Below are 23,869 nucleotides of genomic sequence, written 5' to 3'. Positions count from 1 at the left end.
AAAGGCTAGCGCTGTAGGCTAGAGAAAACTCATATTTACATATCCTTTCTGTTTCTCTAGGCCTACTTCTAGGCCCCTGGGTTGGAACGTTCGGCCTTGTATCTTCACTTTTTAATTGTCGCGTTTTTTCAACCACGCACGAAGCCTATAATTCAAATATTTAATACATGTACATATCATTAACTTACATTTTCTAGTGAAACACTAAGGCATCTATCCGGAAATATTAACATTGTTTAAAGATCACTGGAGTTGTTATCTAGTTGTTTTTTTATAAATATTTTCTTAACGTGGCAGGGGCACGTTCGGCCACGTGTTGGAAATTTATTTCATGTTAAATTTCTTTAAAACGCAAGGTTTTCTTTACATTAAAACAATGTATTAAAAAAGGAAATTTAGCAGTCTATCTATTCAAAACACATCATTGAGATTCGTCGTCAAGCAGCTGTACTACAACCGATCAAAGGAAAAGGGGCCGAACTTGCCCCGGTCTCCCCTACATATAGGCCTACTGAAAATCCAGTTAACTTGAAAAAAAGCAGTCTATAGGCCTACATTGAATCTACAATAGGGCAACTGAGGCGAGAACCTATTTATATTTAATAAGGCGTTTGAGTTGAGGACCAGGTGAGTGACGGATTTAGAGGGAGGGGGTCAGGGGGACCCTGACCCCCCTTAGATTCCTGGCCCTCTTTTGAAATTAGAATTTTGACTAGGTGAATCGTAGTTCTAAACCATACAAAATGGCACCGTTCGCCCTCTAAGTTACCAAACATTTTCGGGGCCCTTCAGAAGACCCCGAACTCCACGCCAAGTAGGGGGGACACCCCCTTCAAATAATACTGGATTCGCCCCTGCAGGCAACGCCACTTTCCGTTGTTTTCAGTTGCTTTGATAGTTCATAGTTCACTCAGTCATTGTGTTCCAACTACTAAGGGTGGTTACCTGAGTTTTTTTCTTCAGTGACAGCAAAAATATATAACAGGTATATATATTACACCCAGGTTGTGAGTGTTGACCATGCCTCTACTCAACGATATTCTTATCTTCAGCTACTACTGCTGCTACTGCGCAATCGTTCTTCTAGACTGGTTACTCCATGTCGTCCTGGGGCGTCGCTTTACTCCGCTCACAGAGGACAGCCTGCTCCGAGATCTGTCTCTTAACGACCGCCGTTTGCTGCTGTCCGACAATCTTACTGGGCGCTGGTGGTACCAGGGGTTCACTCAACTGTTGAAATGTTACCGTGAAGATGACACCTGCTCGGTGGCTGGGAGGATGAGGATAGAAATCAGATGGAAGGAAATAATAAAGAACAGACTTGCTATATCTAGGCGACTACCGACTGTGGACTTGACCAAGGTGAGTGTAGGGGAGACCCGGGCTAGTTGGACCCCGGAGTAAGTTTGCCCCTCGTCAATTTATTAAAAAGTAACTACGAGGTAAAAAAAAAATGGCCACGTACTCTTGTAAAGTGACCGTAGCCTACAATGCTGAGGAAGTGTCGGACGTTAAAATGTTTTACGTATGCGGGGAGTTGAAATAAATAATTTTTGCACCTAAAAGTAATTTTGTTTAAGAGATTTAAAAATCTATTTTCATAGGCTTTTGATCGAATGTAATATATGTATAGAGCATCAAACTGAAGCTCATTGTTTCAAGTTTCACAGACATGTATCATCGTTGCTCATTCTAGCTCCACAAATGGCTGCCATCCTTTAAATAAAAAAGTGTGCACCCGGGGCTAGTTGGCCCCCTTGACTCGGGGCAAGTTGGATCCTCATATTAGCCACAAACCTTTGCGCGCAACAGAGCTAGAGACCATTGTTGAAACTACAGCTGTAACTCAATGGTTAAAAACTGAATTTGTTACTTTCTTTTAAATCGGAAAATTATTATTCGTTTTCATACATTAAAAACCTGCTTTATACCATTATTAATTTTTTATTTATTAAAACAAAACAGATTTTATTGATAGATATTTTGGTTCTTGCAACACATAGGCCTCCCCTACAACATGACGTACGGAAACCTCAATAAATCTGCCTCATTTGAACTATTTAATATTAATGATACTAGTAATAATAATTTCTTTGCTAAAACCGCAACCCAAAGGTTGAAGTTTTACAATGTATCATAAATAAAATTATAAGGTATTTAATAGTAAATAAAATTATAAACTAAAAGACCAAAGCTTTAAAACAAGCTGACCCTGAGATTTCTTGGATTCTTTTCTTTAAACAGATAGTCTAACTTATTGAAATTCTCGATTTTTGTAAAAAAGTTCTTAAATAAAACGTCTCTTCTCTCTCTCAGAGAGGTGAGATTACTAGCCTGTAGGGCATCCTTGTAAGTATAAAATGGGTAAATAATTCTAAGAGCTCTCCTTTGAACAGATTCTAAGCATTCACATTGTTCGGTTTTAGCAGATGGTTCAAGAACTTCTAGTATTTTGTGAGTCAGCTCTACTAGAGCGCGGGTACTATATATAGAGCTATTTTTGACTACTCCAAATTGGGACCTATCGATTTTCAGGCCATCTATTACCCATTTTGCCACAAATGACTCAACACTGGTGTAAGCAATATTGGTCTAAGTTCAGCCTGGAACACTTTTGGTTGGTTAACTTTTGGGGCAGGGATTACCTCTGCAGATTTCCAAGTGTAAGGTACATATATCTCTCTGATAGAGCTATTAAAATTGCGCACAAGGGCTTGGACAGGAAGCCTGTAAAATATCTGATGACCCAATTCGGAATTTGGTCAGGACCTATAGCTTTTGAGAGCTTAACATCAGAAAGAAGTTTTTCGACATCATTTACACTAATAGTAAATTCATCTGGTACTACATAGTTCTGGTGGACATTTTCAGCCGGTATAAGAGGTGTCAAATTGCTACTAACACTTTGAAAAAATTCATCGATCTTTTTTACTAGAACCTGGTAATTACCATTTGATGTGCTATCAGCAAGTGACTCTAATGAACATTTCTTGTTATTCAAACCTGCTAGCTCTTTCGATTTCTTTTACCAAGTGGGAGAGTCAGACTGTTTTAGTGATTCTATTTTGTTTTTGTAAAACGATGATTTCAGTTTCTTATTGGTTCTGTTAAGTTTGTTTTTGATGCTATGTGAGAGTTGGGTGTCTCCCTCTCTGAAGGCTTTCTGGCGCTGTTTGGTAAGATCCTTGAAGTCAGTGGTTATCCAGGGTTTGTCGGTAGTGTGTTTTGCGGATTCTTTTATTGGGAGGTACGTATCAAGGAGCTCATTCATTGTCTTTTCAAAGTATTGAAACTGCTAGGAACATGACTTCAGTTTAAAGAGTGGTGTCCAGTCAATTTTTGTAAGTTCTCCGGCAAAAAGAATTTTCTCATTTTTCCCTGATGTACGAGAGTAGGTCTTTTCCACTCTACCTCGGGGGATACGGTTGTAATTTTCTGGTAAGGACAGAACTGCATTGTGGTCAGAGGAGCCTATGGATGGTAAAATTTCGGGCTCTTTGAAGAATTGGTCTATGTTGGTGAATATTTTATCCAGTATGGTGTTTTTTCGTGTCCCCCTTCTCACTATTTGTCTCAGACTGAAAGTTCGTTTGATCTGTTGGTCTGGCAGTGTGTTAAAATCTCCGATCAAGAACAGTGCAGAAAATGGGTGTGCCCTCAGGATTGCATCAGAAGAGGATATGATTTGCTGGATCATAGGTTTATTTTCAGACCCTGATGGATGGTAGATTGCCCCCAAAATATATGTGAGAAGTTTCGAGGAAGCCTTATAGGCCTCAAAGTTATTCATCAAAGACTGTCAACAATCAATTTAATTAATCAGAAATGTATAAAAATGTACTTCGAGGCGTTTACATGGAATATTTACTTTATTTTTGTATAGGGGCCAACTTGCCCCATCTCTGGGGCCAACTTGCGATCTTGAAGCCCCCCGACGTCAACTGCGTTTTTTTTTTTTTTTTTTTTTTTTTTTTTTTTTTTTTTTTTTTTTTTTTTGCCAAATTGTGAGCCATCTGACATTATATTTGAAATATAATGACGTTGCGTACGTAGCTTAGTTCATGGGACTTACTTTGAAACCGGTTTTGTTACTCTAACTCATTCCTAGTTGGCTCTACAAGGCCAAAAGTGTCTAACTGGGCCAACTAGCCCCGGTCTCCCCTATAGAGTCTGATCAGCAAGCTATCATTTGTACCACTATACGAAGCTTCAAAATTGACCCAGAATTTAGATTGCATGATGCTGCATAAAGGTTTTTCATTACTCAATTGTTTTTTTTTTTTCTTTTTTTTAAATGTAAACCATGCACTTTATACTCGCGTTGCTTATTGAAATGCAATATTTTTCTGTCACTTAAACAGTAAATGCAATTTTGACAAGACACAATCACAATAACTTCAACATGTAATTGCCGTTTTTAGTGCCATATCAAGGAGCCTATTTTCATCATTGGGCCAACGCGTACGGGGACAACCTTTCTGCAGAGCTTGCTGTACCAGGACCCGCGGAACACTACACCACTCTTCTACGAGTTGATGTGCCCCGTGGAGGAGAACACAGACGCTGTGAACGCTGGGAAAGATCCACGTGTTCTCATGTTCAGTTTCTTTCTAGGTATAATATGATTGATGAATTTATTTTAATGCATGTTAACTACAAAAACCCAACAATTGATTCTGGTATTTCAAATCTTTGAGGATTGTTCTTTTATGGGCATTCAGTGGACCGTATTGACCGTCATTTGCTGACTTTGCAATTGCCGAGGCAATGGATTAATGGGATTACCATTTTTATGTTTTTGAGAACCATCTCTCAGGCTCTTTCTCTCTCTCTCTCTCTCTCTCTCTCTCTCACACACACACACACACACACACGCAGAGAGAGAGAGAGACAGAGAGAGACAGAGACAGAGGGGATTGGAAAGAAAGAGAGTTCTCAAATTATTTTGTCATATATATACGTATATTTCAGAAGCCGCATACCGAGGTAAGCGACTGTTTAGAAACATTCACAACATCCAGGCCAAGAGTCCTCACGAGTGTGTCCCTTTGTTCGAAAATATGGGGATATCTAAGGCTTACCAAGGGATAAGCGGTAACAGTGGACCATACAGAGACTGGGTGCGCGCTCGAACCAAGGAAGAGATGGTGGAAGCCTATCGTTTCCATCGATTGCAACTTCAGCTTATTCTTTTAGCAAGAAGTAGGTGTAGGCATGTGGTCGTTATAGACATGATAAAAAGATTAACCTTTTTCGACTCTCTATTTCAAAACTTAGGATCAGAACATAATAGAACTTAGTAATCTCAAATTGCTCCCTTTTCTTTTGGATGTTTTTGATCGGATTCAGAACACCTGAGTAAAAGATCCGTGGATCAAATATGGCGACCCACTAAAAAACTTAATTCCCGATTAGACACTGAATAGATTCCCCGTGAGGATTACTTAACAAACACCCAAGGATCTGTTATTCTGTTGTTCTGAATGCGCCCTTTGTCGTATAATTATAAATAACTTTTTTGCATATTTATATTTATATTCATATATTTAATGTGATTATGAATTTTTTAGTTAAATCGTACTGAAAACGAATTTCAACATCAACATCTTTTATTAGACTCAGCAAGCAGTGACCAGCACGTCATTCTGAAAGATTCCATGCACGGGGTGTACCTGGACGCAATCCTGGCGGTGTATCCGGACGCAATGTTCATTCACACCTACCGCAATCCATGCAAATCGATCGCCTCCGTGTGCTCATTGGTGCAGCACTTCACTACTTGTGCCTACGACCTCAAAGATATAGGTAGGGGCTTGTCCTTAAACCTCATCTTACCTTTTTTAAATACACTAACTTTTGAAATACAGTATACTAACCTTTAAAATAATAATCTGTTGAGACTTTTTCTGACCTGTAAAATTAAAAAATTGTTTAAGTTTTTGTTGTTAATTTGTTTCATGATCCTGTCAATGTAAATAACGTATGGTTAAGTTGTATTGTCAAAGATTTCTGATTGCGTTTTAGTTGTCTGTGTTCATATTTTAGGAAGAGACGTCCTAGACGACCCCCTGTTTCACGCGGGGAACGAAATCCTAGAATTCAGAAAGAACCACCCTCATCAAGAACACAGATTCGTCGATATAGACTACGAACATCTTGTTAGAGCGCCCATAGATACAGTGAGACAGATTTATAATAAGTTTGGGCTCGATCTCAGCGAGCAAGCTGAAGCGAAGATGAAGGCGTATATAAAAGAAAATCCCCAAAATAAATATGGTCGTCACCATTACGACTTGGAGACGTACGGGTTGAAGGAGGAGGAAATATTTGAGAAATTTCGAGATTATATTGAATATTTTAACATTCAGTGCTAACTTCATAACAAAGTAATATAAACTTCTGAAATGTCTTTATTAGAAACATTTCAAAAAAATAACACTGAATTCGAAAAAACTGAGAAAAGCATCGAACTATAAGATTGCACATAATAGTTCACAATGGCGAGATTATGCGTTGGCATTAGATCAAGTCATTAGATCAAGTCCTGGAGTAGGGTGCCTATACGACCTACCATAGGCATAACTGACCCAGTATGTACCTATACCAGCTATTTAAAGATGTTTCCTAAAAATTCTAGTATTACCAGAACTATTGTCAAAGCTATAAATTCTTAAAAGGCACATAACAGTTGAAAAATTTATATAAAGACTAAATGTCGGTAAAAAATCCCTCTGTGGTGTACTATTATTTATCCCCTAGGCTGAAATAGCAAAGAAAAGGTACAACATGCTCTAAGTCGAAAAACACGACATGGGCTGTGTTAGTTGGGACAAACATTTACAAGAAGGGGGCCTACTCTCTGTGCAGAGTCGCCAGATATAATCTTTTGTTTTTTTCAACCGATCAGTGTAGGGTAGGGTAAATAATAACTTTTTATTTATTTATTTATTTATTTATTTATTTTTTTTTTTTTTTTTGGGGGGGGGGAGGGTATATCTCAAGGAACAGGTGCCTTTAGAGGCGAAATGGGCCAAAAAGTTGATTTCTGGTGAGATATTTGAGCTAGGGGCATTCTTTAGGTCGGTAATTACACTACTATATTTGGAAACGCATACAAAGCATGTGTAGTATATATACAGTAACTGTAGTAGCTATATGCATGTACATACCCGTATTGAATAGGGTTAGGTGAAGCACAAATTTGATAAGTAAGTGTTTTCTATGGCAGAAAATTATGTTAAATACACATGTGCATTTTTTTTTTCACAACAGCCATTGAGGTTGGTTAAATGATGATTTTCAAAATGGCACTAATGGAATTATAGCGGCCATCTTGGATTTGGTGGCCATAATGCCAAAAGTGAGTTTCTTCTTCATAATTTAGTCCAGTATCGATGGTTAATATGAAAAGAAATGGATTGAGACATATTCGAAAGAGAATTGTCAATATCCATGGTTTTGAAGCTTTCACGAACAAATATCTTGAAAATTACTCAAAACACCTCCCTTCAAATCATTTCTATCACCAAAGCAATATCAAAAGACTTTTTCACTACTAAAATAGTAAGAATGGATATATTACACGTATATGTAAGTCAAACGCTTCAAAAATCAACATAAAAAAGCAAAAGCACTTTCAAAATGGTGGATGGCGGCCATCTTGGATTTGAGGTGCAAAATGGCCGCCAGTTGTTTCCAAAATGTCAAAAAATGGGTTCCTTGCCCCTAATTTAGTAAGGTTTGATATTCTATACATGTTTATAGGCAAAAAAAGGATGGAAATTTATGTTATATCATAGTTTGGTAACCAATTTGCATAATTTATGCGGATGAAAAAATTAATTTGCCCCAAGGAATATTCATTGTACTATAAAATGCAGCGTTTGACCCCTTAACAAGCCTACTAGATTTTCTTCTTCTTAGTTCTTGACTTCAAAATGTAACGCCATTGATTTCAAAGCACATTTAAATTTGACACAGTACGGCTTACATTGTGGAAATGTCCTCACTAATACACCTGTTGACAGAGCAAGTCGACGCTGTCATGGCCTGATCACGAGCGTATCCAAGTTAATGACACTTATTAGATTTGGTAGCGCTGAGAAACCTTAACGGAAACACGTCACACATTACACCCATAAGAAAAATATATGGCAGATGTACGGTGTGTCATCAGTGGAGGCATGTCAAGACATTTTAGATAAATTCTGTTCGGTTTTCAAAAAAAGTGCCCCCCCCCCCCCCTGGTCGCCTTGGTGTCATCCCTGGTGCATTCAAACTAAACCAATTCTTGAAGTACTCCTTCCAATATATTATAGCAACCCTCCACCTACATGTTTACACACGGGTGCACACACACACACACACACACACACACACACGCCGAACACAATTATGGTCAGAATCTATATGAATTACGAGCTGCAGTAAGGTTTGGTATACACGTATTGAAAATCCACTAAACTTGAAAAAAGAAGTCTATACAGTGAATCTACAATAGGGCAACTGAGGCGAAAGCCTATTTATATTAAATAGGGCGTTTGAGGTAAGAAGCCAGGTGAGGCAGCGCTATTTTCCTTTGTTTTCAGTTGCTTTGATAGTTCATAGTTTACTCAGTCGTCGTGTTCCAACTAGCAAGGGCGGTTACCTGAATTTTCTTTTTTTCAGTGACAACAAAATATATAACAGGTATATTACACCCAGGTCTGTGACCATAGTGAGTGTTGACTATGTCACTACTGAGCGATTTTCTTATCTTCTGCTACTACTGCTGCTACTGTGCCATCATTCTTCTCGACTGGTTACTCCATGTCGTCCTGGGACGTCGCTTTACGCCGCTCACAGAGGACAGTCTGCTCCGAGATCTGTCTCTTAACGACCGGCGTCTCCTGCTGTCCGACAGTCTTACTGGGCGCTGGTGGTACCAGGGGTTCACTCAACTGTTGAAATGTTACCGTGAAGATGACACCTGCTCGGTGGACGGGAGGATGGGAATAGAAAGGAGATTGAAGGAGATATTAAATAACAGACTTGCTATATCTAGACGACTACCGACTGTGGATTTGACCAAGGTGAGTGTATAGTCTGACACTGCCACTCGTACCACTATACGAAGTTTCAAAATTGACCCAAAACGTAGCACGATGCTGCATAAAAGTTTTTCATGACTCGTTGTTTTTTATGTAAACCATGCACTTTATACTCGTGTCGCTTATTGAAATGCAATAAATTCTGTCACTTAAACAGTAAAAGGAATATTGACAAGACACAAGCACAATAACTTAAATCCGCAATTAATAGCAATTCAACCGCTTAAGAGGTCAACATGTACATTGCCGTTTTAAGTGCCCTATCAAGGAGCCTATTTTCATCATTGGGCCAATGCGGACGGGGACAACGTACCTGCAGAACTTGTTGTACCAGGACCCTCGGAACACTTCGCCACTCTTCTACGAGTTGATGTGCCCCGTAGAGGAGAACACAGACGCAGTGAACGCTGGGAAAGATCCGCGTGTTCTCATGTTTAGTTTCTTTTTAGGTATATAATTGTTGTATTTATTTAAATAATTATAACCTCAAAAACCAACATATGTTTTTGGTATTTCAAATACAGTACTTGAGGATTGTTCTTTTATGGGCGTTCCGTGGACCGTATGGACCGTAATAACTTGTGAGTCATTTGCTGATTTTGCCGAGGTAAAAGATAGAAAGTGAGAGAGAGAGAGAGAGAGAGAGTAAAGAGAGAGTTCTCAATTATATTTTATATACATACTGTATATACATATTTCAGATGTCGCATTACGAGGTAAACGAATGTTTAGAAACATTCACAATGTCCAGGCCAAGAGTCCTCACGAGTGTTTCCATTTGTTCGACAATATGGGGATATTTAAGTTTTACCAAGGGGTGATCGGTAACACTGGTCCATACAGAGACTGGGTGCGCGCTCGAACCAAGGAAGAGATGGTGGAAGCCTATCGTTTCCATCGTTTGCAACTTCAGCTTATTCTTTTAGCAAGAAGTAAGTGTAGGAATGTGGTCGTTATAGATATAATAAAAGGATTTGCCTTTTTCGCCTCTCCATTTCAAAATTAAGGGTCAGAACTTAATCATCTCAAAATGTTTCCTTTCCTTTGGTTGTTTATGATGGCATTCAGAACAGCGAACTAACAGATCCGCGGATCAAATATGGCGACCCACTAAAAAGCTTGCCGCTTGATTCCTGGTTAGACACTGAATAGATTCTAAAAAGCTTGCCGCTTGATTCCTGGTTAGACACTGAATAGATTCTAAAAAGCTTGCCACTTGATTCCTGATTAGACTCTGAATAGATTCCCCGTTACATGGGAATAACTCAACAAACATCCAAGTGGGTCAGCCATATTTGATCCGCGGATCTGTTAGTTCGCTGTTCTGATTGCTCTTTTTGTCGCTTTATTATAAAGAAATTTTATGGCTATTTATATTTATATTTATATTACTATATATTTATATATTAAAATTTATTTTGATTTTTAGGAAAATTGCATTGAAAACGAATTTTAACATCAACATCTTTTATTAGACTCAGCAAGCCATGGCCAACACGTCATTCTGAAAGATTCCATGCACGGGGTGTACCTGGACGCAATCCTGGCGGTGTATCCGGACGCAATGTTCATCCACACCTGCCGCAATCCATGCAAATCGCTCGCCTCCGTGTGCTCATTGTTTCAGCACCTCACCACTTGTGTCTACGACCCCAAAGATATAGGTAGGGGCTTGTCCTTAAACCTCTTCTTAACTTTTTGAAATATACTAACCTTTGAAATAATAATCTGATGAGGTTTTTCTGACCTGTAAAATAAAAAAAATGTTAAAATTTTTGTTGTTAATTTATTTCATGATCCTGTCAATGTAAATAACTTTTGGTTAAGTTGTATTGTCAATGATTTCTGATTGCGTTTTAGTTGTCTGTGTTCATATTTTAGGAAGAGACGTCCTAGACGACCCCCTATTTCACGCGGGGAACGAAATCCTAGAATTCAGAAAGAACCACCCTGATCAAGAACACAGATTCGTCGATATAGACTACGAACATCTTGTTAGAGCGCCCATAGATACAGTGAGACAGATTTATGATAAATTTGGGCTCGATCTCAGCGAAGAAGCTGAAGCAATGATAAAGGAGTATATAAAAGAAAATCCCCAAAATAAATATGGTCGTCACCATTACGACTTGGAGCCGTACGGGTTGAAGGAGGAGGAAATATTTGAAAAATTTCGAGATTATATTGAATATTTTAACATTCAGTGCTAACTTCATAACGGAATAATATAAACTATTGATATGTCTTAATTAGAAACATTTAGAAAAATAACACTGAATTCCAAAAAACTGAGAAAAGCATCGAACTATAAGATTGCACATAATAGTTCACAATGGCGAGAAAATGCGTTGACATTAGATCAAGTCCTGGAATAGGGTGCCCGTACGACCTACCATAGGCATAACTGACCCAGTATGTGCCTGTACCAGATATTTAAAGATGTTTCTTAAAAATTCTAATATTACCAGAATTATTGTCAAAGCTTAAGTCTTTTTAAAAGACATATAACGGTTGAACAATTGATTAAAAGACTAAATTGTCAGGGGAGTCCTGACCCCCCCCCCCCCCCTGACCCCCCCCCCCCCCCTCTTTTCGGTTTCTGGAAAAAAATCACACCAATATTCCACTCTTGATATTAAAATTTTCAAGAGCTGAATCACAGTTCTAAATGGCACCAAATGGCACTGTTTGCCCTGCAAAACACCGAACCCCACACCAAAGGGGCAAGGGTCGGATTCGCATCCCAGCCCTTTCATTCTTAAAAAACTGCCCCCCCCCCACCCCACCCCCCGTTCAAATAATCCTGGATCCGCCCCTGTATATGGCAGTTGTAAGGTGTGTTATCAGTGTAGGAATGTCAAAATACTACTCCTTCCACTATATTTTAACAACCCTCCACCTCCATCCACCTATACAAACGGGTGCACGCACGCAGACACATCTATAAAAGATCCCTAAGCATATGCAAATCAATTACGTAAGATATAAAATACATGCCGTAGTATGGGAGGCACGTATTGAAAAACCGGTTCACTGAAAAAACAGTAGTCTATACAAGTTTGTAGGACAACAGTGGCGAGAGCTTATAATATTAAATAGGGCGTTTGAGGTAAGAAGCCAGGTGACACAGCGCTATTTTCCGTTCCTTTCAGTTGCTTTGATAGTTCATAGTTCACTCAGTCGACGTGTTCCAACTAGTAAGGGCGGTTACCTGAGTTTTTTTCTTCAGTGACAGCAAAAATATATAACAGGTATATGACACCCAGGTTTGTGACCATAGTGAGTGTTGACTATGTCACTACTGAGCGATATTTCTATCTTCTGCTACAACTGCTGCTACTGCGCCATTGTTCTTCTCGACTGTTTACTTCGTGTCGCACTTGGGCGTCGCTTTACGCCGCTCACAGAAGACAGCCTGCTCCGTGATCTGTCTCTTAACGACCGACGTCTGCTGTTCTCTGACAATCTTACTGGGCGCTGGTGGTACCAGGGGTTCACTCAACTGTTGAAATGTTACCGTGAAGATGCCACCTGCTCGGTGGACGGGAGGATGGGAATAGAAAGGAGATTGAAAGAAATATTAAATAACAGACTTGCTATATCAAGACGACTACCGAATGTGGATTTGACCAAGGTGAGTGTATAGAGTCTGATGCTGCCACTCGTACCATTATACGAAGTTTCAAAATTGACCCAAAACTTAGCACGATGCTGCAAAAAAGTTTTTCATGACTCATTGTTTTTTATGTAAACCATGCACTTTATACTCGTGTCGCTTATTGAAATGCAATAAATTCTGTCACTTAAACAGTAAAAGGAATATTGACAAGACACAAGCACAATAACTTAAATCCGCAATTAATAGCAATTCAACCGCTTAAGAGGTCAACATGTACATTGCTGTTTTAAGTGCCCTATCAAGGAGCCTATTTTCATCATTGGGCCAATGCGGACGGGGACAACGTACCTGCAGAACTTGCTGTACCAGGACCCGCGAAACACTTCGCCACTCTTCTACGAGTTGATGTGCCCCGTGGAGGAGAACACAGATGCAGTGAACGCTGGGAAAGATCCGCGTGTTCTCATGTTTAGTTTCTTTTTAGGTATATAATTGTTGTATTTATTTAAATGATTATAACTTTAAAAACCCAACCTTTGTTTTTGGTATTTCAAATACAGTACTTGAGGATTGTTCTTTTATGGGCGTTCCGAGGACCGTATGGACCGTAATAACCTTTGAGTCATTTGCTGACTTTGCCGAGGCAATAGATTCATGGGATTACCAGTTTTATGTTTTTGAGAACCATCTCTCAGGCTCTCTCTCTCTCACTCTCTCTCTCTCTCTCTCTCTCACACACACACACACACACACACAAACAGGCGCAGAGTAAGAAAGAGAGAGTAAAGAGAGAGAGTTCTCAAATTTTTTTTATATACATACTGTATTATATTATATACATATTTCAGATGTCGCATTACGAGGTAAACGAATGTTTAAAAACATTCACAACGTCCAGGCCAAGAGTCCTCACGAGTGTTTCCATTTGTTCAACAATATGGGGATATTTAAGTTTTACCAAGGGGTGATCGGTAACACTGGGCCATATAGAGACTGGGTGCGCGCTCGAACCAAGGAAGAGATGGTGGAAGCCTATCGTTTCCATCGATTGCAACTTCAGCTTATTCTTTTAGCAAGAAGTAGGTGTAGGAATGTGGTCGCTATAGACATAATAAAAGGATTCACCTTTTTCGCCTATCCATTCAAAATTTAAGATCAGAACTTAATCATCTCAAAATGTTATCTTTCCTTTGGTTGTTTTTGATGGCATTCAGAACAGCGAACTAACAGATCCGCGGATCAAATATGGCGACCCACTAAAAAGCCTCCCGCTTGATTCCTGATTAGACACTGAATAGATTCTAAAAAGCTTCCCGCTTGATTCCTGATAAGACACTGAATAGATTCTAAAAAGCTTGCCGCTTGATTCCTGGTTAGACACTGAATAGATTCCCCATGGGATTTCTCAACAAACATTTAAATGGGTCGGCCATAATTGGTCCGCGGATCTGTTAGTTTTCTGTTCTGATTGTGCTCTTCGTCGCTTTATTATAAAGAAATTTTATGCATATTTATATTTATATTACTTTATATTTATATATTTATTTATTATTTCTTTTGATTTTTAGGAAAATCGCATTGAAAACGAATTTTAACATCATCATCTTTTATTAGATTCAGCAAGCCATGACCAGCACGTCATTCTGAAAGATTCCATGCATGGGCTGTACCTGGACGCAATCCTGGCGGTGTATCCGGACGCAATGTTCATTCACACCTACCGCAATCCATGCAAATCACTCGCATCCGTTTGCTCGTTGTTTCAGCACCACACCACTTGTGCCTACGACCCCAAAGATATAGGTAGGGGTGTGTCCTTAAACCTCTTCTTAACTTTTTGAAATATACTAACCTTTGAAATAATAATCTGATGAGATTTTTTTTGAAAGTTGTAAAATTTTTGTTTATTTGTTTCATGATCCTATCCGTAAATAACGTTTGGTTAAGTTGTATTGTTAATGATTTCTGATTGTTTTTTAGTTGTCCATGTTCAAATTTTAGGAAGAGACGTCCTAGACGACCCCCTGTTACACGCGGGGAACGAAATCCTAGAATTCAGAAAGAACCACCCTCATCAAGAACACAGATTCGTCGATATAGACTACGAACATCTTGTGAGAGCGCCCATAGATACAGTGAGACAGATTTATGATAAGTTTGGGCTCGATCTCAGCGAGCAAGCTGAAGCGAAGATGAAGGAGTATATAAAAGAAAATCCCCAAAATAAATATGGTCGTCACCATTACGACCTGGAGCCGTACGGATTGAAGGAGGAGGAAATATTTGAGAAATTTCGAGATTATATTGAAAATTTTAACATTCAGTGCTAACTTCATAACGGAATAATATAAACTATTGATATGTCTTAATTAGAAAAATTTAGAAAAATAACACTGAATTCCAAAAAACTGAGAAAAGCATCGAACTATAAGATTGCACATAATAGTTCACAATGTCGAGTCATGGTGCCTATACGACCTACATTTGTACCATAGGCATACCTGATCCAGTATGTACCTATACCAGCTATATAAAGATGTTCGGAAAAATTTTAGTATTACCAGAATTATTGTCAAAGCTAAAGTCTTTTTAAAAGACATATTACGGTTGAAAAATTGATTAAAATACTAAATTGTCAGGGGGAGTCCTGACCCACCCCACCTTCGGTTTCTGGAAAATAAATCACACCAATATTCCACTCTAGATATTATAATTTTCAAGAGCTGAATCATAGTTCTAAACGGCACCAAATGGCACTGTTTGCCCTGCAAAACACCGAACCCCACACCAAAGGGGCAAGGGTCGGATTCGCATCCCAGCCCATTTCGTTCTTAAAAAACTGCCCCCCCACCCCCCCCGTTCAAATAATCCTAGATCCACCAGTGTATATGGCACTTGTAAGGTGTTTTATCAGAGTAGGCATGTCGACATACTGCTCCTTCCAATATATTTTAACAACCCTCAGGGTGGGAGTTCGGAGTGTTCGAAAGAACCGCCCCTTTTGGTGGGAAAAGGTCCACTCTGGGTAAAATTTGATCTAGGATCATGAAGTTTTTATTGAAAAAGGTCCACTTTTTCAGAAAAAGAACCCCCTTTTGAAATTGCTGGCTACGGGCCTGACCCTCCACCTCCATACACCTATACACACGGGTGCACGCACGCAGACGCATTTATAAAAGAACCCTTATAACCATATGCAGATCTATTACGTAAGATATAAAATACAACCCGCAGTATAGTAGACACGTATTGAAAAACCGGGTCACTGAAAAAACTGTAGTCTATACAAGTTTGTAGGAAAACAGACACGAGAGATTATAAATGTTAAATAGGGCGTCTGAGGTAGGAAGCCAGGTTAGGCAGCGCTATTTTCCGTTGCGTTCGGTTGCCTTCATAGTTCATAGTTCACTCAGTTGTCGAGTTCCAACTAGTAAGGACAGTTACCTGAGTTTTTTCTTCAGTGAAAGCAAAAATATATAACAGGTATATTACACCCAGGTTTGTGACCATAGTGAGTGTTAATTATGCCACTACTGAGCGATATTCTAATCTTCTGTCGCTACTGCACCATCGTTCTTCTCGACTGGTTACTTCGTGTCGTCCTGGGGCGTCGCTTTACGCCGCTCACAGAGGACAGCCTGCTCCAAGATCTGTCTTTAAACGAACGGCGTCTCCTGCTGTCCGACAATCTTACTGGGCGCTGGTGGTACCAGGGGTTCACTCAACTGTTGAAATGTTACCGTGAAGATGACACCTGCTCGGTGGATGGGAGGATGGGGATAGAAAGGAGATGGAAGGAGATATTAAAGAACAGACTTGCTATATCAAGACGACTTCCGAATGTGGATTTGACCAAGGTAAGTGTATAAGGTATGTTCAGGAAGCTCCTACTCGTACCATAATATGAAGCTTCAAAATTGACCCAGAACTTAGTCAGCCCGATGCTGCATAAAGGTTTTTCGTTACTCATTGTTTTTATGTACAGACACAAATGTGTCTGTACATATAGCTGTCACCTGCGTCTGTCGTCGCCGTCGCCATGCACTTTTACTGATAACACGATAAGTGGAAAATCGTCTATTCTTTTGGCTTGAAAATTACAGAACTGATAAATATTCATAATATGCAGGTCAAGTTCGAAAATCAGCATGATCGGGCCATTTGTATGGGAGTTATGCTGTTTTTTTCACTTCTTTCAGCATATAAGCAACACCCATAACACAATAAGTGAAAACCAGTGTCTTATTATTCCCAATTCAGTTATTCCCAACTCAGTGGGGTTAAACATATGATTATGCAGCTAGATTTAAAGTTTTAATATGATCTTTATTGGGATTTTTTATTAGTTTTATTTTTATTTCTTAAATTATTTCCAAACACTGGCATCTTCAAGATGTAACTTTTAACTCCCATCTACCAGAAGCTCTGTGCATTTTCTGCATTTCCACATGAGCAATTGTATTGGTTTTTATGTCTGCAAACATTATGTAATATTATTTTATGCACTGTCATCATTTTTCACATGTTGGGATTTCCATTATGTGAATTTGAGCACTCATGGTCCTGAAACTGTAATCTTAGGGCGTTTTCCCATAGATTTTAGATCGATCTATCACCGTGGGGAGTCTCACTAGATTACTGTCAGATAATCCGGCTTAAATGTCCGTCCCGCCTACTACAAGCTGTAAGGGGGTAATTAACTTTCGTGCCCGCTCGGCTGACAGCTATTTAGCGTGAACCCCCAGGGAGTTTGGTCGATCCAGTACTGACCATGTTACCTGTGTATGATTAAAATGTATTGTTGATTGACTGTGCTGTTATAAGCATTATTTATTATTGTATCAAAATTGACTAAATTATCTATTTTCTGCATCTTTATTTTCTGGGTTTTGTCTGTACATTTGACAGCTTTGCCGCCTTGTTTATGTAAACCATGCACTTTATGCTCTTGTCGCTTATTGAAATGCAATCTTTTTCTGTCAGTTAAACAGCAATTAATAGCAATTCAACCGCTTAGAGTTCAACATGTACATTGCCGTTTTTAAGTGCCCTATCAAGGAGCCTATTTTCATCATTGGGCCAGCGCGGACGGGGACAACCTTTCTTCAGAATTTGCTGTACCAGGACCCGCATAACACTTCGCCACTCTTTTACGAGTTGATGTGCCCCGTGGAGGAGAACGCGGACGCCATGAACGCTGGGAAAGATCCGCGTGTTCTCATGTCCAGTTTCTTTCTAGGTAATATAATTGATGTATTTATTTTATGGGCGTTCAGTGGACCGTATGGACCGTAATAAGACTGTGAACGCTGGGAAAGATCTGCATGTTCTCTTTTACAGTTCCTTACTAGGTATTTAATTGATGTACTTATTTTTGTAAGTAGAAACTACAACAACCCAACAGTTGTTTTCGGTTATTTCAAATCTTTGAGGATTGTTCTTTTATGAGCGTTCAGTGGACCCTACGGACGGTAATAAAAAGTGAGTCATTTGCTGACTTTGCCGAGGCAATGGATTCATGGGATTACCAGATTTATGTTTTTGAGAACCATATCTCTGGCTCTCACACACACACACACTCACGCGTGCGTGTGCACGCGCGCGCACACACACACACACGCAGAGAGAGTGAAAAAGAGAGAGAGGGGGAGAGGAAAACGAAAGAGAGTTCTCAAAATATTTTGTAATAAATATACGTATATTTCAGATGCCGCGTACCGAGTTAAGCGACTGCGTAAAAACATTCACAACATCCAGGCCAAGAGTCCTCACGAGTGTTTCCATTTGTTCGACAATATGGGAATATTTAAGTTGTACCAAGGGGTGATCGGTAATACTGGGCCATTCAGAGACTGGGTGCGCGCTCGAACCAAGGAAGAGATGGTGGAAGCCTATCGTTTCCATCGATTGCAACTTCAGCTTATTCTTTTAGCAAGAAGTAGGTTTAGGAATGTGGTCGTTATAGACATGATTAAAGGATTCACCTTTTCCGCCCTCCATTTCAAAAATTATAGTCAGAACATAATAGAATTAAACATCTCAAAATGTTTCCTTTTCCTTTGGTTGTTTTTAGGCGCATTCAGAACACCTGACTAACAGATCCGCGGATTAAATATATGGCGACCCACTAAAAAACTTAATTCCCGATTAGACACTGAATAGATTCCCCGTGAGGATTACTTAACAAACATTCTAGTGGGTAGCCACAATTGATCCAAGGATACGTTATTCCGTTGTTCTGAATGCGCCCTTTGTCGTATTATTATAAATAACTTTTGTACGTAGTTATATTTATATATTTAAAATAATTATGATTTTTTTTTTAGCAAAGTCGTACTGAAAATGAATTTCAAGATCAACATCTTTTATTAGACTCAGCAAGCCATGGCCAACAAGTCATTCTGAAAGATTCCATTCACGGGGTGTACCTGGACGCAATCCTGGCGGTGTATCCGGACGCAATGTTCATCCACACCTACCGCAATCCATGCAAATCGATCGCCTCCTTTTGCTCATTGGTGCAGCACTTTACTCCTTGTGCCTACGGCCTCAAAGATATAGGTAGGGGCGTGTCCTTAAACCGCATCTTAACTTTTGAAATATACTATCTTTTGAAATATACTAACCTTTGAAATAATAATCTGATGAGATATTTTTCTGACCTGTATAATTATAAAATCGTTTTAGTTTTTGTTGTTTGTTTGTTTCATGATCCTGTCAATGTTTGGTTGAGTTTGGTTAAGTTTGGCTAAGTTGTATTGTCAATGATTTCTGATAGCGTTTTATTTGTCTGTGCTCATGTTTTAGGAAGAGACATCCTAGACAACCCCCTGTTTCATGCTGGGAACGAAATCCTAGAATTCAGAAAGAACCACCCTGATCAAGAACACAGATTCGTCGATATTGACTACGAACATCTAGTTAGATCGCCCATGGATTCAGTGCGACAGATTTATAATAAGTTTGGTCTCGATCTCAGCGAGCAAGCTGAAGCGAAGATGAAAAAGTATATAAAAGAAAATCCCCAAATTAAATATGGTCGTCATCATTACGACTTGGGGACGTACGGGTTGAAGGAGGAGGAAATATTTGAGAAATTTCGAGATTATATTGAATATTTTAACATTCAGTGCTAATTTCATAACATGAAAATATATAACCTACTGAAATGCCTTAATTAGAAATATTTAGAACAATAACACCGAAAAAAAAACTGCGAAAAGCAACAAACTATTAATAGGATTGCACATAGCAGCTCACAATGGCGTGATAATGCGTTGGCACGAGATAAAGTTGACGCATGCTTACACGGCTTGCCGAGAGGTTAACTTTAAATCATAAGGAAACATTTTCGTTTCTTATATCATTTTGATTGAATAAAACAAGATTCCAATGACGCTTGCTTTAGCTTCAACCTTTTCGAAAAGCTGTCGGACTTGGGTCACTAGTATAGCGTTAATTTGGAACACTGTTAAATACGTAAAAAATGGACAAATAAAGGAAATATGTGAGGCTCGAAACTTGCGTTAGACGTGAAAACTGGGTGCCCATACCTAGACCAATCTTGTTGTCAAAGCTAAAAGCTTTTAAAAGGCATATAACGGTTGAACAATTGAATAAAGGACTAAATCGTCAGGGGAGTCCTGACCCCCTCCCCCCCCCCCCCCCCCCTTTCGGTTTCTGGAAGAAAATCACACCAATATTCCACTCTTGATATTAGAATTTTCAAGAGCTGAATCATAGTTCTAAACGGCACCAAATTGGCACTGTTTGCCCTGCAAAACACCGAACCCCACACCAAAGGGGCCGTATTCTTGAAAAACTGACCCCCTCCCCCTTCAAATAATCCTAGATCCGCCCCTGTATATGGCAGTTGTAAGGTGTGTTATCAGTGTAGGCATGTTAAGATATTTTAGATTTCAAAAACCGAGCACCCCGCCCCCCTAGCCTCTGTCCCACCCTGGTGTTTACAAACTGAACCAATTCTCTAACTACTCCTTCCAATATATTATAACAGCCCTCCACCGCCATCCACCTATACACACGGGTGCACGCACGCAGACACATTTATAAAAGAACCCTAAGCATATACAGATCTATTACGTACATATATAAAATACAAGTCGCAGTATGGCCTGGTGGACACGTATTGAAAAACCGGTTCACTGAAAAAAAAAAAAAGTCTACACAGTATGTAGGGCATCAGAGGCGAGAGCCTATCAATGTCATGTGGGGCGTTTTAGGTGAGAAGCCAGGTGAGGCAGCGCTATTTTCCGTTGCTTTCAGTTGCTTTGCTAGTTCATAGTGCACTCATTCACTATAATAAGGGCGGTTACCTGTGTTTTTTTTCCTCAGTGACAGCAAAAAAATGTATAACAGGTGAATTACACCAAGGTTTGTGACCATAGTGAGTGTTAACTATGCCACTACTGAGTGATATTCTTATCTTCTGCCGCTACTGTGCCATCGTTCTTCTCGACTGGTTACTCCGTGTCGGCCTGGGGCGTCGCTTTACGCCGCTCACAGAGGACAGCCTGCTCCAAGATCTGTCTCTTAACGACCGACGTCTTCTGTTGTCCGACAGTCTCACTGGGCGCTGGTGGTACCAGGGGTTCACTCAAATGTTGAAATGTTACCGTGAAGATGACACCTGCTCGGTGGCTGGGAGGCTTGGAATAGAAAGGAGATTGAAGGAGGTAATAAAAAACAGACTTGCTATATCAAGACGACTTCCCACTGTGGATTTGACCAAGGTGAGTGTTTAGAGTCTGATACTACCACTCGTACCACTATACGAAGCTTTAAAATTGACCCAGAACTTAGTCTGCACGATGCTACATAAAGGTGTTTCATTAATCATTGGACCCATTCAGATTGAGAAGAGATGAGTGCTAGCTAGGCAGCGATCTTAATATGGCGGACCTACATGAAAGGAGGACTGCTTAATCCTGTAATGGTCTCTCCGCCTCTCACACGCCTTCCCACGCGTCGTCTCTGAGGAGCACAGTAAATAAATCTTGGCTCAATTCAACCGGCCGAGATTCAACGCGTGGAAGACGTGTGAGAGGCGGAGTAAACATTACAGGACTAAGCGGTCTTCCTTTCATGTAGGTCCGCCATATTTTGGTCGCGGTCTAGCTAGCACTCGGCTCTTCTCGATCTGAATGGTCCCATTGTTTTTTATGTAAACCATGCACTTGATATTCATGTCAATTTTTGAAATGCAACCTTTTTTCTGTCATTTAAACAGTAAATGCAATTTTGACAAGACACAATCACAATAACTTAAATCCGCAATTAATAGCAATTCAACCGCTTAAGATTTCAACATGTACATTGCCGTTTTTAAGTGCCCTGTCAAGGAGCCTATTTTCATCATTGGGCCAATGCGGACGGGAACAACGTTTCTGCAGAACTTGCTGTACCAGGACCCGCGGAACACTACGCCACTCTTTTACGAGTTGATGTGCCCCGTGGAGGAGAACACAGACGCTGTGAAGGCTGGGAAAGATCCGCGTGTTCTCATGCTCAGTTCCTTACTAGGTATATAATTGATGGATTTATTTTTATTAGTTGAAACTACAAAAACCCAACATTTTTTTTGGTATTACAAAACTTTCCCCAGTGAAAAAGTGTCTCATTTAACGTTCCCTTACGGTTCTCATTCCATTCTAATGTTGTTCTGTTCTGTTGGCAATGGATCACCAGTTGTATGTTTTTTTAGAACCATCCCTTAGACCCTTTCTCTTTCTCACACTCACACGCACGCACACACGCACAAACACACACACACACACACACACACACACGGAGAGAGAAAGAGAGACAGACAGAGAGGGAGAGAGAGGAGGAGGGGAAAGACACTGCTCAAATTATTTATTTCTTTAAAATTCAGATCCCGCATACAGACGTAAGCGACTGCTTAAAAACCATCACTACGTCCAGGCCAAGAGTCCTCACGAGTGTCTCCATTTGTTCAACAATATGGGAATATTTAAGTTTTACCAAGGGGTAAGCAGTAACACTGGGCCATATAGAGACTGGGTGCGCGCTCGAACCAAGGAAGAGATGGTGGAAGCCTATCGTTTCCATCGTTTGCAACTTCAGCTCATTCTTTTAGCGAGAAGTAGGTGTAGGAATGTGGTCGTTATAGACAAAAATAAATAAACAAATAAATGAAAATATGAAGGATTTACTTTTCAAATTTTAGTTTCAGAACATTATAGAATTTAATGAACTAATTTTCCTTGGATTTCTTTTGTCGTATTGATATAAAGAAATTCTATGCATATTTATATTTAACTTTATATTAATATTTAAAATTACTTTGATTTTTGAGCAAAATCGCTTTGAAAATAATTTCAACTTCAGCATCTTTTATTAGACTCAGCAAGCCATGACCAACACGTCATTCTAAAAGATTCCATGCATGGGCTGTACCTGGACGCAATCCTGGCGGTGTATCCGGACGCAATGTTCATTCACACCTACCGCAATCCATGCAAATCGCTCGCCTCTGTGTGCTCAATACTCCAGCAACTCACATCTTGTGCCTACGCCCTCAAAGATATAGGTAGGGGCGTGTCCTTAAGCCTGATCTTTACTTCTAAAATATGCTAACTTTAATAATCTGTTAATGATTTCTGATTGCGTTTTAGTTGTCTGTGTTCATATTTTAGGAAGAGACGTCCTAGACAATCCCCTGTTTCACGCGGGGAACGAAATCCTAGAATTCAGAAAGAACCACCCTCATCAAGAACACAGATTCGTCGATATTGACTACGAACTTCTAGTTAGATCGCCCATGGATACGGTGCGACAGATTTATGATAAGTTTGGGCTCGATCTCAGCGAGCAAGCTGAAGCGAAGATGAAGGAGTATATAAAAGAAAATCCCCAAAATAAATATGGCCGTCACCATTACGACTTGGAGACGTACGGGTTGAAGGAGGAGGAAATATTTGAGAAATTTCGAGATTATATTGAATATTTTAACATTCAGTGCTAACTTCATAACAGAATAATATAAACTACTGATATGTCTTAATTAGAAACATTGTACGCGAGGAATTAGATTTTGCAGCGTTTGGGCCCACTTTACATTTCTTATGGGTACTTCTTTCAATATACATTAATTGAATCAGCAAAGAGACAAGTTTTA

At 39.6% G+C, this 23,869-nt stretch overlaps 6 protein-coding genes across 6 annotated transcripts; all 6 read left to right on the top strand.

The window, feature by feature from the left end:
* The first annotated feature begins 912 nt into the window (after window positions 1–912).
* On the top strand, window positions 913–6,929 carry LOC106166415 (uncharacterized). Its single transcript, XM_086996349.1, has 5 exons — window positions 913–1,362; window positions 4,422–4,614; window positions 4,972–5,202; window positions 5,617–5,805; window positions 6,046–6,929. The coding sequence occupies exons 1-5, from the start codon at window positions 1,021–1,023 to the stop codon at window positions 6,372–6,374; spliced, it is 1,284 nt and encodes a 427-aa protein (XP_086852475.1). The 5' UTR covers window positions 913–1,020; the 3' UTR covers window positions 6,375–6,929.
* Window positions 6,930–8,159: 1,230 nt separating this feature from the next.
* Window positions 8,160–11,338, top strand: LOC106176692 (uncharacterized). The gene is made up of 6 exons (XM_013559177.2): window positions 8,160–8,181; window positions 8,668–9,071; window positions 9,346–9,538; window positions 9,791–10,021; window positions 10,565–10,753; window positions 10,971–11,338. Exons 2-6 carry the CDS (start codon window positions 8,730–8,732, stop codon window positions 11,297–11,299), a joined length of 1,284 nt encoding a protein of 427 aa, XP_013414631.2. The 5' UTR covers window positions 8,160–8,181; window positions 8,668–8,729; the 3' UTR covers window positions 11,300–11,338.
* A 554-nt stretch (window positions 11,339–11,892) lies between these two features.
* On the top strand, window positions 11,893–15,457 carry LOC106176691 (uncharacterized). Its single transcript, XM_086996249.1, has 5 exons — window positions 11,893–12,723; window positions 13,000–13,192; window positions 13,557–13,787; window positions 14,323–14,511; window positions 14,710–15,457. The coding sequence occupies exons 1-5, from the start codon at window positions 12,382–12,384 to the stop codon at window positions 15,036–15,038; spliced, it is 1,284 nt and encodes a 427-aa protein (XP_086852375.1). The 5' UTR covers window positions 11,893–12,381; the 3' UTR covers window positions 15,039–15,457.
* Window positions 15,458–15,715: 258 nt separating this feature from the next.
* On the top strand, window positions 15,716–18,007 carry LOC147759773 (uncharacterized). The gene is made up of 2 exons (XM_086995914.1): window positions 15,716–16,565; window positions 17,755–18,007. Exons 1-2 carry the CDS (start codon window positions 16,233–16,235, stop codon window positions 18,001–18,003), a joined length of 582 nt encoding a protein of 193 aa, XP_086852040.1. The 5' UTR covers window positions 15,716–16,232; the 3' UTR covers window positions 18,004–18,007.
* A 7-nt stretch (window positions 18,008–18,014) lies between these two features.
* LOC106156493 (uncharacterized) lies at window positions 18,015–20,104 on the top strand. Its single transcript, XM_086995913.1, has 4 exons — window positions 18,015–18,059; window positions 18,416–18,646; window positions 19,081–19,269; window positions 19,516–20,104. Exons 2-4 carry the CDS (start codon window positions 18,505–18,507, stop codon window positions 19,842–19,844), a joined length of 660 nt encoding a protein of 219 aa, XP_086852039.1. The 5' UTR covers window positions 18,015–18,059; window positions 18,416–18,504; the 3' UTR covers window positions 19,845–20,104.
* A 281-nt stretch (window positions 20,105–20,385) lies between these two features.
* LOC106176689 (uncharacterized) lies at window positions 20,386–23,755 on the top strand. Its single transcript, XM_013559174.3, has 5 exons — window positions 20,386–21,461; window positions 22,059–22,251; window positions 22,604–22,834; window positions 23,093–23,281; window positions 23,388–23,755. Exons 1-5 carry the CDS (start codon window positions 21,129–21,131, stop codon window positions 23,714–23,716), a joined length of 1,275 nt encoding a protein of 424 aa, XP_013414628.2. The 5' UTR covers window positions 20,386–21,128; the 3' UTR covers window positions 23,717–23,755.
* The last annotated feature ends 114 nt before the right edge of the window (window positions 23,756–23,869 follow it).

Source organism: Lingula anatina, chromosome 9 (genome assembly GCF_051362555.1).
Source record: "Lingula anatina isolate TDL-2025a chromosome 9, LinAna3.0, whole genome shotgun sequence".
NCBI classification, from domain to species: domain Eukaryota; kingdom Metazoa; phylum Brachiopoda; class Lingulata; order Lingulida; family Lingulidae; genus Lingula; species Lingula anatina.
Note: the sequence above shows the minus strand (reverse complement) of the source record. Positions and strands in the feature narration are given on the sequence as shown.